Below are 15,299 nucleotides of genomic sequence, written 5' to 3'. Positions count from 1 at the left end.
TAATCTATATAATTGGATTTGTATATGTTATGGGCTGGTTTGTGTTTCTATTTCAAAGAGGGAGATCTTATTGTCCAACGCATGATAAGGTAAACGTAAAAACATCAAGACGCAAACACTGGAAGGAGGTAGAATGATGGAAACATCTATTTTGCTTCTTTAGCTCACGTGAATTTTAGATTGGATTTTTCTACCAAAAAAAAAAAAAAAGATTGGATTTCCCTCTACGTTATGGTGTTTTATATGTGATTAGTGGGGATCGATGTACTGCATATCATGCATGCATGGAATAATTGAATGGTGCGTCATATGTCGAACAATGTTATAATCAAAATTGCCAATGTATACCGATTAGATTGGTTGACGATATTGTGCAAAGTCTAAAGACTCGGAGGAGGCTTGGGTTTCTGACAGCTCCACAAAAAAATTTGATTTTGTTTGTGAGATTTCAAATGATCATCCGTAAGATCTCTATGGGAGCTTGGTTCTAATTCAAACGATAATCTGAAGGTGGGGCTTCCTCAGGATCGCTACAAGGAGCTTGGTCGATATGCATGGGCAGATGCTTGGGTAAAATATGTGAAAGTGTAAAGTGAGTGTTCGAATTGATAGAACTACCATTGAAACTCAAGTTAGAGATAACCCTTTTTTTCTGTTTGGGTAAAATTCAACATACAGATACAAGTGCATGGTGGATGCTGCAACCAATTTTGGTAATACGCATAGTCCATAAAATATCACGGGTTTTGGCTCCTCCAAAAAGCTGACGCAGAAACAAACCATGACTAAGGAAAGGATTCCACGTTCATGCTAAAATGCTTCTATTCATTAAAACATGGTGAAGACCACTAGCACTGATTTCTGAAGAACATGAGCAGGTTCTATTGATGCTTTTCTCAGTACAATTCAGACTTTGGCAGGTACTTGCGTCACTGCATACTTACACGGGCGTTTTGGATGTACACTATAGGTTGGATGGTTCAGTAGCACAATGCCTACTTCACTTTTAAGTCATTTTTTATAAGGATACACAGTTCTGCAGATACATCAGGATTTTGAGAACAGCCTTGACAGCCAATGCTGAACTTCATAATACAAAAAGACATGAACACCTTTTAGAAGCTATGGACCATGGTTAATTCAATGACTAAAATATTAGGATAAGTTTGGGTAATATAAAGGGAGGAGGTAATCAAGTAACCACAATCATATGATAATTAAACATGCATATTTATGTGTACCATCAAGCAATCAACCATTTACGTATTGAAGTATCTCCGTGTAAATGTACACATCTGTTCCTACAAGCAAGAACTTGCATGATTGCTAGGGTACCTACCTGGGGCTTGCGGACTTGGTAAATGGTATAGCTTTGACCTGAAATCTATACAGGAAAATGCCTGTTTCCATACCCTCAAGTCTCGTTAGCTTCTGAAACCATATGCTTCGATGAAACTGGGTTTCCACCAAGACTAAGTCTTCCCATGTCTAAGATCTTCCAACTAGCCTCTGAAGAAGTTGCACCAATGTTGGATCCTATGCGAGAAGGGGGACCACTCTTCAGATGGTTTATGTAGTCCATTGTCAACTTTTCAGCTTCCTTCTTCAATGTCCGATATTGACCTGTAACATCATGGAGGGTAAAACAAATAAGAATGAAGCTTTAACTACTTCTAATATAAAGGGTGATCTGGAAACATTAATGCTTCTCATCCCAACTGGTAGAAGAAAATAATTAAAATACTGAAGTCTCAGAAATATCAGAATGACCCTAACTTCCAAACCATGGTTGCTTCTTTCAAGGATGGTAGCATGGCACAACTTCCAGAATATTTCAATGAGATGATTAAAGAGGAGAAAATGGAAGATGAAGCACAAAATCTTCAATCTCTAGCAATTGGTTAGCAGTATTCAGTTAGTCATTTGCCTATAAGGTTTGCTTTCCAAAGACACAGAACATGTCCAATTTCTCTGAGGCAGACCTGGGTTTTTGGTCGAGCATCTCCCCTTGACTGGCAAAAGTCAATTGAGGATATCCCCATGTCTGTGGACAAACAGCCCTATTTGCTGCACAAAAAAGTCAGCCAGGGGCACAATTTTTATGGCTGGGTAGATCCCAATGTCCAATGCTCACATGTAGAGTTTCAGCCAAAACAAAACTTGCCACCGTGGAATATTAAAGCACTGGAAAATTCATGACCATCAAGAGGTTGCATGAAGCACCAAGTGTGATGCATGGGCAAATAATTGTCAGAATCATAATGATCAAGGTGTAGCGAAGTCCAAACTACTTTTTTGACCTTCTCCAACACCATTGCTGCCTTAATATAGTAAAAATTGTGAATCACTTAGAAAAGGCAAAATGAGCCATACCAGTCCAGACAACTCTATACACACCCCCTCCGAGATGCTTCCACAAAAGAACCCTCCCCACCCATCCAAAAGGATCCAATGGATCAAACCATGCAGATCATACTAGGGGAATGGAACCTCTTCTATGTAAAATACAGCTGCAGGTTTATTCAGAATCTCACTGAATGTGAGCCATGCATAAGTAGATGGCGACGACCTCCAGTGATTCCATCCTACCATCCTGAAGCTAGTCTTCAGCAAAGGACATTTTAATCTTCTCAATGCAATGCAAGTATTTATATGAAATCTGTTTATAACTAAGCAGGGATCAATTCTTTCACCATTCTACCATGCTTGAAGATCAAACCTAAGGCTACAGTTGCATATTGATGTTTTTATAAATTCCAAATATGACAGTAACTTCACAATTCTATGAAAGAGAACCATAATGATGAAAATCCCAAAAAATAAAGTGCAAATATAGCCAACCTTGTTAGAAAAAAGAATAAAATGGGTGAAAAGGACCCTTGGGATTAGCCTGGGCATGTTTTAGGAGTTTTGTTTGTCTTTTCTTTAATACCTGCGGCACAGTGGCACACTCTTTCATAACCTGATTGGTTTCTGTAAAATGCAAATTTATGGAGTCCTTCACATCCAAGGTGAAGCCTCCACTGGTTTTACCACCTTCCTTCCTTCTCTTTTCTTCTAATTACAGTCTCTAATTAACATACCTGAAACTCAAGGTTCATAGAATCTTGTGGAATTATTATTCTTATTGGGTGTCCATTTCATAGAAAAACTTGAAAAACAAAGGAGGTCAACATAAGATAAAGGACTCACCAGCCTTGAATATTTTTTCTTTCTCAAGGTAGTTTATTTTCTGCTTTAGTGTTTCGTTTTCCACGGACAAACGAACATGCCTCTGAAGCAACAAAGCAATTCTAGCTTCCAAATCCAACTCTAGAGTCTGCAGAATATACAAATATTAGTTAAAACTACTTTAATCAAGAAACTTATCATGTCAAGAGAGAGAAGAATGAAACTAGAGAAAGCTTCTCTAATAGAAACGAAGAACTAAAACTACTGTCCATCAATGATTGAAGTGTTGGCATTGGCAGGATGATGCTAAGAGATGTATTGTAACAGAGAAATGCAAAATACACTAAAGACACAGAAGGAAACAGTTGAAAAATGCATGGTCATGATTATGACACATAAATACAGTTTCAAAGCACAAAAACCAAATTACAAACTAATACATACATATGTACATACCTACAGATGTGTATATGTATGCACGTATGTATGTAGGTATGTATATATAGTGATGCATAACCCAGATTTAATTTTTACACACTCTTTCACCCACATCTCTTTTGATCTGTCATCAGAGTGCTTCCCCAAAAACTTGTTAAATGGCAAATTAGGGTCATCAAGATTCCAAGGCCTTCAGTTGCTCTCAGTTACTCCAAGTTTCACATCACCCTAGTTAGTGCTACCTCAATCGACTTTCTCGTAGCTTATCATTTGTAGGAGATTCCACCAACTCAAAGACGATCATTCCTTACCTTGTCCTTCCAAGTCTTGCCACACATCCATCTTAACATTCTCATTTCTACTACACTGACTTTATCTATATGATGCTTCTTACAACCCAAACTCTGCACTATGCATCATAGCTGGTTGTATGACGGTCCTATAGAATTTTTCTTTAAGTTTTAAAGGAATATGTCAACTATACAAGACCTCAGACGCACATCTCCACTTCATCCACCCTATTTCAATTATTTGGGAAAAATCACCCTAATATATCTACCTATGAAATATTAAGCTAACCAATGCTTAAACCAATGGCCTCAATAACAAAACTACTAGATGAAATGGGTCTTAACACTAATTGTTCACTTACTTCAGTTCTAATGCAGCCAACCTTTAACAAAGGATAACAATATAAGGTTTACAGTACCAGTTTCTTATAAGACAGAGAAAATGCTAAAACCACTAGTTGCCAATTCAAATGCACCTCCCAACCAGGTAGTTGGTATAGGAGCAAGGCAATAAAAATGCTCTTCTTAAAAGACCAAATGTGAATTGCAATGATCAGAGGTGCACAATTATACCTGGTAGGCCTCTCTGAAAGAAAATATTACAAACCTAAGAAAGCAAGTCTTTGCATGCCAGACGAGTTTAACACAATACAATAATAACAAACTCAGAAATCCTATCACATTTTTTAATGAATTACCTGGAAAATATTGACAGTTCTTTCTAGTTCAGCAATATACTGAAGCTTGCGGACCCTTGAACGCTGTGCGGGGTGCCTGTTAAAAATAGTGAAGTTTAACAATCTAAAAAAACACAGAATGCATCTTCCAAGCATCAGTTCTGGTACAACAATCACCAACATTTAGTGATCAAGATTGCAAGTTCAAAAACAGAACCCAAGACAAGAATGCTAAGAAAATTTGTTTCAATGCTTTGTTGAATCATTTAATATCTCCATAGAACTGTAAAAACCAGCAACCAGATTGATCTGCTATTAGGCAAGAAATTAGCTTATTAGCACGTCTCACCATTCATCTTGGTCTTAATGGAATGAAGCCACTGACCTATCAACCATGTCATATTCGGAGCAAATTTTAAAACATAGCTGAATGATGATGAAGGAATACAAGCAAGTAACAAAATAGGACATAGAACCAAAGAACAATAGAAGAATTATGAACATCAATTTGCCAAGAAAGGGGCTCAATAATAGGCCTAACTACCTAAGAGTTATAAGCAGGATAACAACATAAAAGATGCACTAAAATAGAGAAGCTGGACATCCACTACAGAAAAATCCAAACATTTTGTTAACTATCATCCACTCTAAGCACTTTCTTCTTTCCATTATTCTAGGCATGAACCCACTCAATAGAGGACCAATCAGCAAGCATTCTACCAAAATTTTGATAAGTGGTATATTCAAAGTCATACTTCAAACTCACATTTAACCCACATTCAACATACTTTCTTGGAGCAAGGAACTTCATAATCCCACTCGTGGCAACAATGATGATGAAAAAAATACCTAGAATTTCAGTTTATGGAACTTAATGGAAAAATGCAATATCAACTTGACAGAGTGAACTCATAATTCCTGGACAACTTCAAAAGCATATTCTCAATGCAACTGAATAGTAAACACAACAGTAAGCAAAGCTACAGTGATCAGTGACATTGAATGATAACCAATGTAGGGCTTTACTACCAAGTGTATGAAAGACCTATAAAGGCGGGTTTAGTTACATCTTAAACTACAAGGTCTCTGGTATTCTCAGATTAAAAGTAAAAAAAAAAAAAAAACTAAAGTTAGAGGCTTAGCATTTCAGGTCCAAGAAATTGGTAGAATGGAATATGGAATGTATTGCCAGTTTAGGATTTGAAAATGTAGCTACTACGCAAAGCCATCAGATCAGATACCTAGAGATTATGGTTCCGGCAGAGAATTGAGTTGTCAATAAAATCAAGATTATCTCAAGTTCGCATTGTTATTATCCAGTTTCCACTAGCTGTTCAATTTTTCATTTCGTCTACCCTTAATTTCTCCAAACTCAGGGAATTTGCCTACCGAAATCATCGAGGAATTGCATTTTTTGAACTGATCATGGAGAAAAGCTAAGAGCAAGTATCACATGGTATCTTTCGTACCCAATGATTCACTGAAACAAACTATGCAAAAAATAATTTTTCTACTGGGATATGAGCAAGATATATAGATTCTCACCGCCGTGCAATATTTGCCTCAGAATCAAGCTCAACATTCGAACCACAAGCATTTCCTTTCGAATCGGATTGGATAGTTTCAGCAATGCAGATATTGTCGGATAAATGCTGCGAAGGCTTTTGGGAAACATACTCAGATAACGCCGAAACTATGGAACCCCTCGAGTGATTTAAATTCGAGTTCCGTCGAGGAGAGTTTGGTCCATATACACAATCACCCACCAACCCATTTCCAATTTCTTCGGAAATGGGATAGGAAAAGGAGGCCGGACCATCTACGAAAGCCAATGAATCGCTAGCTGATCGGCGATGAAATGTCCCTTTGGAACAGCTGTCGGAATCAGTCAGAAGTTCATCAAGCCAGGATGGTTGCTCCTCCAAGATAGAACTATCAGAAGGAGACCGATGATGAAGAGGGCGCAACCCATCATTTCTGGGCAAAGTTGGAGAGAGTTGAGAATCATGGAGGCGTCGAGAAGCTCTGTTCTGCAATGGGCAACGAGGAGGGAGGTGAGCGTGAGCCAACTTTGACATGGTATACCGTTCGTTATTTACAGTGAGTACCACCGTTTGTTAAGGCAACCCATAGCCAGCCTGCTCATGCTTCTTCTTCCCTGATGAAGGATGAAGGAGAGAATCAAACAGGTTATTAAAACTGCTGCCTAATAAGTAATTACAATTGAAACAACTTGAAAACAGGAAAAGCTGTTTCCAATGAAAAGATAGATATTTTCTATTTTCTTTACATAAATGAACAAAAGCAATACAATAGTAACCCTAAATAAAGAAAGAAACAGTAAGATTTAAACTTTTCTCATATTTTTCCCGCTTATTTTATTGAGAATTCAGGCCGTTGTTCTTCGCTTACCTTTCAGTTTTCTGGTTTTCTTACTCTCTGTAGCCATTGTTATACTCATTTAGTCACCGGAAAGAAGAAGAAGAAGAAGATCGATGATGAATGGCAAGGAAGGAGAAGTGAGCGAGAGTGAAGGGAGGGATTGTGGCGTGTCAGAACTGAGAGAAGCAAGCGGTGGAGTAGGAAACAGTAGAGAATGAAAAAAAGTGGGAGAGTGAGTGAGTGTAGGATAAGTAACGTGCGCACTGGTGTGCCACTTGGGGTTCTGGGCGGCTACATCTGCCAGAACTCCATTAGCCCACTTGCAGACGTAAAGCGTCCTTTAAATTATAACTTTTGTACTGCCACTGCGAGGCTCTGCATCGTCACAGTTTGGATTCATTCCAGCCTGGCATTCTCACACCACGCGTACGCCGCCAATAAATCGCCGATTCTTTCCCAAATACTACGCCGATTCCAGTGTACACTACTTTACTTCCAAGGGCGCGATCGTAATCTTCTTATAAAGTGTTTTTTGAGTTTCTCCTCAGATATTTATAGAGACTGGGAAATAAATATAATTAACAGAGACGAAACAAGCAAATTTGAGAAGAGGAGTGAAGGACGAAACCAAAGACTAAAATAGAGAATTAGAGATAGGTAAAGTGTTTTAATTGTAAAATTATATTTATATTCCTTAATTTGGTTGGTACCAATTCGGTATGATTTCAATACATATAGACGGTATGAGTACCTAAAAAACTGGTACAACACTACATCATATTTCAATTTCAATACGTACCATACTAAATTTTGAATGGTGAAGTACAATGCAGTTTTAAATAGCTCGATTTGATATGGTTAAATGATTTCGATATGTAATATACACCCTTACTTTTAGTACATAAACATTAAAAAATAATTTTATATAGACATACTAAAATCGCCCCGTCTCGAGTCCCTTGACGTTGCCGACCAAGGTTTAAAGTATCGGTATTGAGTATCGTATCGGTCAGTTGATTTTAAGAGATGTATCGTCTGGTATCAAGTATTGTGTCGCTCTGGCTACTGTATTTTAATGTAATTCAATAGAAAGACGTATCGAGATGTATCGTATCGGTTTAGTCAAATATGGATACGTATCCGCTAGTATCGTATGATATCGTGGGATACTTTAAACCTTGTTGCCGACCATTAACTTCCGCCTTCTTGGGAAGACGCTTCGCATGTAGGATTTCTTTCTACTAATAATATAATAAAAAAACAAGCCACCTGAAGCCAAGCAACTTCAGGAGTGGATAACCATGGGGACCACGTTAGTGTTCAGATCGAATATATCCCAACAACGCTACTCTTACCTATCGAACCCCAAGATTGAAGGCACTTTTGTTAGTTGTTTCATGGTCGTAAGATGGCGACAGATGTATATTAAGAGATCCAATGGTTCACATAAATGTAGTTTATTTTTCAAATTAGGAAAAAAATCTCCCTAATTTACAGCTAGACACCCTGATTGAAAGTCGATTAAAAATTTTAAATTTTAAGATAACCGAGAAACGATTGAGATTGAACTACATCCTACTCCAGTGACCTTAACTCTCTTGTCTCTCCTATGACCGAAACCATCTTCTCCTTCTCTCTTGAGATAGGAGGAGCCCTAAAAGTTTCTCTTGTAGTTAGTTGCTTTACCCTCTTTTTCACAAGAAGATTGTGGAGTTGTTCTGTTTTTCTGTTGAAAGAACTACTGAGTTATACAAATAAGTTAATTAATTCTTAGGCTTCCTCGTTCTGCTCTGGAATTGCATCACAAACTAATCTGCTGCAACCCCTTCTGCTTTACCTTCTTTTTCTTCTCCCAAGTATCCAATCGTACCAACTGATCCGTACTGATGTCCACCAATACGGCGATACCCATCTTTCCTGACACTAATAGCAGAACAAAGAAAAGCAGAAAACCTGGACAAAAACAAATGATAGGTCTCAATTATCAATAAGGTCAACAAACACACCAATCCCCGGATGTTGGGAACCACAGTTCAGATTCTTTGGAACAACTTATTCATGAAGGATCAGTCATACAAGTATACAACAATCCTTGCATTATTTCATCGTTGACGAAAACCAAGTCACTGATTGATAGCCAGTCGGGGTGTTGCCCTAACAGGCTCAACCACCTGGAGTCTACCTGCTGCCAATCTTGCTGTCAGGTCTTCCACTGCTACCTTCACAACATCACTCCTCATACCAATATCTGCAGCATAACGACTAGCACAATAAACCCCAACAGCTGCTGCAGTCATCCCATATACATTGGTTGTTATCAGGCGCATTGGCGATGAGAGGACAGCAGCAAGGGGGCCCCCGACGATTGATATTGCCTGACCACTCTGGCCAATTGTTCCTTGATCAACAACTAGGAGACCCGTCTTGCAGTAAATGGCAAAGTCTTCGCAGTTGTTCTTGAAAACATTGTAACATCCAAAGCCATTGTTAAGCAAATAGGTCGCACGGTGGATTACAATATCATCTGGGTCTGCCAGCGCAAGGGTGCATGTTCCACCCCGAGCTTTCGCAAGAAAGAGAGCAGGAGTGACACCATATTCAAAACGATACAGGACTCCACCGCAGAGAAAACAATCCAGACATGAAGATGCGACTCCATGATGTTCTAGTTGAGAGCAGGTGGGACAGGGCTGAGATCGGGTTGGCCCAGAGCTTAGTAGGAGAACATCCAGCACAGTTCCAGTCCCCACTTCCTGACCCTGACCTCTGGTGAAATGGATAACCTTATCATCTCCAACATAGATTCCTGTATCCAAATGGATCAACAAAGAAATTGGCGATGACCAAACTGACATATAATTGCACAGGAATGACTTAACAATCCCATCATTGTATTATCTAATCATTAGGATCCCAAATAAAAGTTACTGCAATAGCATGCAATGTTGCATGAAAAGGGTTCACAAAAACACGTGCGCACACAGACATTTCTTTACTGATTTCATGAATAAAGGTGTCTGGCAAAAACTTATGCTCTGGCCCACCCAATCTAGTTGTAAACCATCTCATCAAAGGTTGAAGCAATCACAAGATTCTGAAAAAAAAGGGAAGTACACTGACCCAATTTCATTTTTCCTATTCACTGTTTGAATTCCCAAATGCAAGATCATGGACCATTCACTGAAAAGAGGGTCAATTCTGCATTCATTTTGAACATCATTTATGCCAAATATAACTGAAAAGGGAGCAGAACAGAAATTGACACATTGGTAAAATTGGCCAATAACGAACAAATGTTCCTTACAGTGTTAACTGATCTTCACCGACTTCATAAAAGAAAAAAAAGGAATCTGGTCCAGCAAGTTTAAAATGGTCACCTCAACAAGAGGCGTATTAATGAATCTTTCTTCCCCTCTCTTCGGCTGGTTGGGTTGGCCCTTTGGGGTGCTGCCCTTTCGTTCTTTCTTTTTTGTTCTGCTTTCTCCTGTGTGTCTGGCCTTCCTGAAAAGAGGGTCAATTCTGCATTCATTTCGAACATCATTTTGCACATTTAGTTTTATAACTTCTGATTCAGCTATCTATTACAGAAAGATGTATTCTGTACATTTCACATTGGCAATCCAAAAGCAAACAAAAATTAGGAAGTTTCATTACTGAAGCCAATTAGCATTTAACTGTGGATATTAAATAACAATTCTCTAGTTACAAAAGAAAGCAGGAAACAAAACGAGAACTGATATGGAAACACCATGATTTGACAACTATTATCTGATGCAGGCAGATTTCAAGAACTTTTGGATAATAGAGACAATATAGGGGATGTAAAGGAAGAAAGAGAAAGAAATAAGAGAGTAGCTTCAATTGAAAAGCCGGAGTGTGATAATCAGAAACTAGGAAAGAATCATTCCTCAACCATAAACAAATGACCCAAAAAATTCCACTCAAAATCTGATATTTACAAGGCTCACCAGACCTTATATCCCATACATATTTGACTTACTTGAGTCTAACCAAAATTTCAAATTCGAATCTTACAAATAAACAACTCCTAGAAGTGCTTAACCTCTTTCATGTCTACTGATAGAAGAAAAGACTCAGAGTATAAACCAAATTTCACTATTCTTTCTTTATAAATTTAACTTAAAAAAAATAATAAATAAATAAATAAATAAATAAATAAGAAGAAAAAAGAAGAAGAAGAAAAAGACAGAAAAAAAGAGAGAGATAAATTCCAGATTAATCAGTTCTAGCACCCAACTTCAGATCAAACAGAACACTTTGAGGCCTTTGTACATCATCATGGTCCCTCTTCCTGTTATGAGTTGTACCATGTGCTTCCCTAGATCCTCATCTGAGTGTGATGAAGACCCAGCACCAAATTGGTTCTTTTTCCTAGGAATATGCCTAGGGTTGGGTCAAATAGGTATGGGCCTTCATCCATGTGTTGCCAATTTAATCTACCAACTTAATGGACCTAACACATGGGTACATGCTACCAAAAAAAAACACGGGCACACAAATTGAATCCGAAAATGGGTAGTTACTTAATTTAATTTTGTTTTGAATTTAGCTTAGAGTTAGTTTGAATTAGTTAGGCTAGTTTGACATTACTTAGGAACCCTATTTTGTTTTGATGTTAGTAAGGCAGTTTCTAAGGCTGTTCTAAATTAGTTAAAGGTCTGTTTTGAGTCTCTTTTAATTTTTATCTCTAAGATTGACTCAAGTATTCGACTTTCTTGTTTCTATTTCTAATTCCTGGTCAAGTCCCACAGGCATCTGGACTAATTTCGTAAGGCTGATTAAGCCCCTATATATATACCTCTTCAGTGAAGATAAAAAGAACTTGACCATTCAAAATTTCTGCTAATTGCAATCAGCTTCTGCCATTTTTTCTTCTCCATCATGAGACTTGATCTGGTGAGTCACATCTAGATTGAAGCTTGGCCCCGGTAAGTCATATTGAAAGGAGTTTCTGAACCCCCACCCCCTAGGGATCCACCTATAGCCAAATTCACCATTAGAATTCATTCAAATGTAACCTACAGGACCCCCATATCAAACCTACATTTTTTCTACCTTGCTGCCACATCTAACTACCATAAACCCCAATTTCAAGCTCAAACAAGTAGTTGCTTTGAAAACCTGTAACTACCTTCTAGAAGAACATACACAAGGAGTTCTCCGCAGAGAACCTGCCAATCCAACCATCCTCATACTCTCATAACAAAATCATCCAAATCTGGTTGTAATCCATCCAGCCAATGCATGAGTTACCCTTTTATCCTTCAGTCCTATTTTTGATTCCCATTTTCAAGTCTGGTTCTGTTTAACATCTTGGAAGAATGCTCCCTCGTTGATCCTATTCGATCTAGCGTTACATTAAAGTGCTAGTCCAACAACTCCAAGGCAGGATGAAAGCTGTCAAAGGATGTATGTAAGTTCTTGCCTTTCCTTAGATGATCAGATGGTCAGAAGCATCCATATCAAATGAATGACGGGTTAAAATGCACTGTTAGTCGTCACAATGGAAATTCAGATCAGATACAATTGATTGAGTGCCAAGTCGAGGGCACAGATAAGCGCTAAGCCTAGTTGAGAGCATGGGCATTACTCTACACATGTAAGAATCCAGCTAAAGCACTAATATGTTGTGCATGGATGACGTGATTATTCGATGTTTTATATTGGAGATGGGCATGCATTCCAGGTAGACCTTGCCACAGGAATTGTATGTCTGCCTAGAAAAATGTGTCACCAAGTATGAGCACTGGAATAGCTAGTGTGGAGAAACTAGTAAACTTGGGCTTCCCCAGCCCAGTCTGTGAATGCTAGTCGTTAAATATGCAAGTATATCAGCTGTAGGCAGCAGTGTATAAGTCCAGCATCATCTTTGTAGGAGTACGTGAGTAGGAGTGCCTACAATAAGTGCAGACAGTGCCAGTTAGCTGAGGAACACCAAGCGTCGGCTGGGAAGAGTGCTAGGAATTTTTGGAAAGACTTCCATTAACCCTGGTTCAAGCTACACCACCTCCCCCCCCCCCCCCCAAAAAAAAAAAAAAAACCCCACCAAAAAAAGGAATGTAACAACCTGGGAACAACAAAAGCAACCAATGAACAGCAGCTTGCCTTTAATCAGATGAAATGCCCTCTGAGAAATGAAGTAATTGACACCAGGAAGCAAACCTATACTCTGCTGTGTGAAGTTTGGATTACATAGTCTGTCGCTTTGTGATCTAAAAGCGACTATAGCAGCCACAGGGCATTCAATTCTTCAAGAAATCTTTTAATAGTCAATGCATTTGAGCCATAAACGTCTGAACAAACAGTTTATAAAACCAATTATCAGTATTTTTTAAGTTTAGCAATAAATAGTAGTTGCCACAGAAATGCCCAATCCAAAGTCAGAGTACCAACTACCAACCATTATAGTTCACAATAAACTCCGAGTTTGGTCTCTCCAGTCTGCCTAAACACGCGTTTTGACATACCTAAGGTCTTCAATTGATTGGTTTTCATCTTCCATATGAACCCAATCTTCATAGACTAAAGAAGGCAACTATTAACTTCAATTTCAGGATTTTCTATTTTTTGTGAGGATGAATTTCCACTGAGTTCCTAATTTCACGATCAAAATCCAGAAAGTAAAAAAAGTAAAAAACATGAAATTCTATAAACGGCTAAAAGAAAGCTCCACGAAGGAAATGCTAAAAATTATTAGACGATGCACTGATATTTCAACTTTCCTGAATTAATACGTAAAAGATATTAGTAGATGTTTCAGAAGTTCCTTATAGTAAACTACCGAAAGAGCCAGAAGTTTACTAAGGTATAAGCTGACATTAGTTGTTGCAACAGCAAATTTGATACACGAGGTCGATTAAAATAACAAGTGGGTTAGTCAAACCCTATATGGAAATCAATATTCTGATGAATTCTTCTGGGGTTGTGATGGGCATATATGTAACCATGGCATGACAATCTGAATAAGAATCCAATGCAAGAAATTCAAAGAGAGAGAGAGAGGAAGAGGACCATGATGGGCGTAGATGTAAGCATTCCTCCATGAGTAGATGTGATCCCCAGGCTTAAGACTGCCCTTGTCAATCCTGCCCAGCGATTGAATGATAGAGAATTAGAGAACACGAAAAGCCAGATCCAATAAACAACCCAAGCATAGTAAAATTAATCGAAGAAATTAGAAAAACCAAAAGTACCTGTTAGAGAGCAATCCCATCTACTTCTCTCTGATTATGTTCGGGAAAGGGAGAATGGAAGCAGTTTCCGTTGCGTGATTGACAAAATGCCAAAAAGAATAATGAAAGGAATATAAACCCCCTAACTTAAAGCGTTCTATCGAGGCTTCTAGCGGTTTGTTTCCTTCGTCACTAAGAATTCCTTACTCTTATTTTATTTATTTTATTCCTACTCGACATTCGACACAGATGTGTATTTATTATTAATTTCAAACAAACCGTCTCTATAATAGAACAGTCTTAATAGATTCAACATTTTCAATTTTCAATCTTATCCACAACTTTATTTATTTTTTTCTTCCTTTTTTTGGATAAAAATCTCGTCAAAGAACTTGGGTTGGTCTAGAGGGAATATTTACGTGAGACCCAAAAGGGGAATCCATCAACATGCATACAAAACTGGAAGTTTTTGTAAATTTCCAATGTTAGACCAGTCAACCATGGTTCGAAGTGTACTCCGCGATATATCGCCATGTCCGAGTGGGGGCAATGCGACACCCCCTCTGACATGAAGTCAACAATAAATCACCAATTTGTTGCCAATGTCAACTGATATGTTGATATGTCGTAATCTCGTTCTCTCTTTCTTGTTTCTTGCAGTTTAACCCTATTTTGTTCCAATCTTTGACGTTTACAAGTACATCTAGCTTTGCTATCGATGACTATTACATTGTTTGTGTCAATCAAGCGAGATTTCATACAGATTTACGAGTTTTCTAGACTTCCAGTTTCGCCTGCATACAGCTGATACAAGTGTCGATTAGGAACATTAGTTTAGATTATATTTTAGGTCAAAATAACGCTTTCAGTGTGTTTATTGACCTCAAGTTAGGATGCACAACCAAAATTCAAACTAAAATGACCCCAAATACCTCTCGAAACTAGGAGTCGATTTTTCATCAACACCCTCCAAATGTCGCCCGACATATTGCGATATATCGCTATGTCGGTGGTGTCACTAGCCACGCTATCACGGCAACACAAAGCAATTTTTCGAACCTTGGTCACAACATCCTTCCAAGTGGCACAAAGGAAATCTGGGAACCTTTCAGCATAAAAACACTGCTTTTGTAATCAATTCAAGTGCA

General features: G+C 38.3%; 2 protein-coding genes across 2 annotated transcripts; both read right to left on the bottom strand.

Moving 5' to 3' along the window:
• Positions 1-468: 468 nt before the first annotated feature.
• Positions 469-7,204, bottom strand: LOC149028058 (bZIP protein). Its single transcript, XM_089168212.1, has 5 exons — positions 6,989-7,204; positions 6,122-6,734; positions 4,598-4,673; positions 3,193-3,319; positions 469-1,623 (listed from the first exon to the last, which is right to left on the bottom strand). The coding sequence occupies exons 2-5, from the start codon at positions 6,652-6,654 to the stop codon at positions 1,415-1,417; spliced, it is 945 nt and encodes a 314-aa protein (XP_089024338.1). The 5' UTR covers positions 6,655-6,734; positions 6,989-7,204; the 3' UTR covers positions 469-1,414.
• Positions 7,205-8,896: 1,692 nt separating this feature from the next.
• Positions 8,897-14,373, bottom strand: LOC149028057 (protein LEAD-SENSITIVE 1-like). The gene is made up of 3 exons (XM_089168199.1): positions 14,173-14,373; positions 13,991-14,064; positions 8,897-9,764 (listed from the first exon to the last, which is right to left on the bottom strand). Exons 1-3 carry the CDS (start codon positions 14,190-14,192, stop codon positions 9,082-9,084), a joined length of 777 nt encoding a protein of 258 aa, XP_089024325.1. The 5' UTR covers positions 14,193-14,373; the 3' UTR covers positions 8,897-9,081.
• Positions 14,374-15,299: the final 926 nt, after the last annotated feature.

This window comes from Hakea prostrata, chromosome 1, assembly GCF_041222555.1.
Source record: "Hakea prostrata isolate BN-2017 chromosome 1, UWA_Hpros_2, whole genome shotgun sequence".
NCBI classification, from domain to species: Eukaryota; Viridiplantae; Streptophyta; class Magnoliopsida; order Proteales; family Proteaceae; genus Hakea; species Hakea prostrata.
Note: the sequence above shows the minus strand (reverse complement) of the source record. Positions and strands in the feature narration are given on the sequence as shown.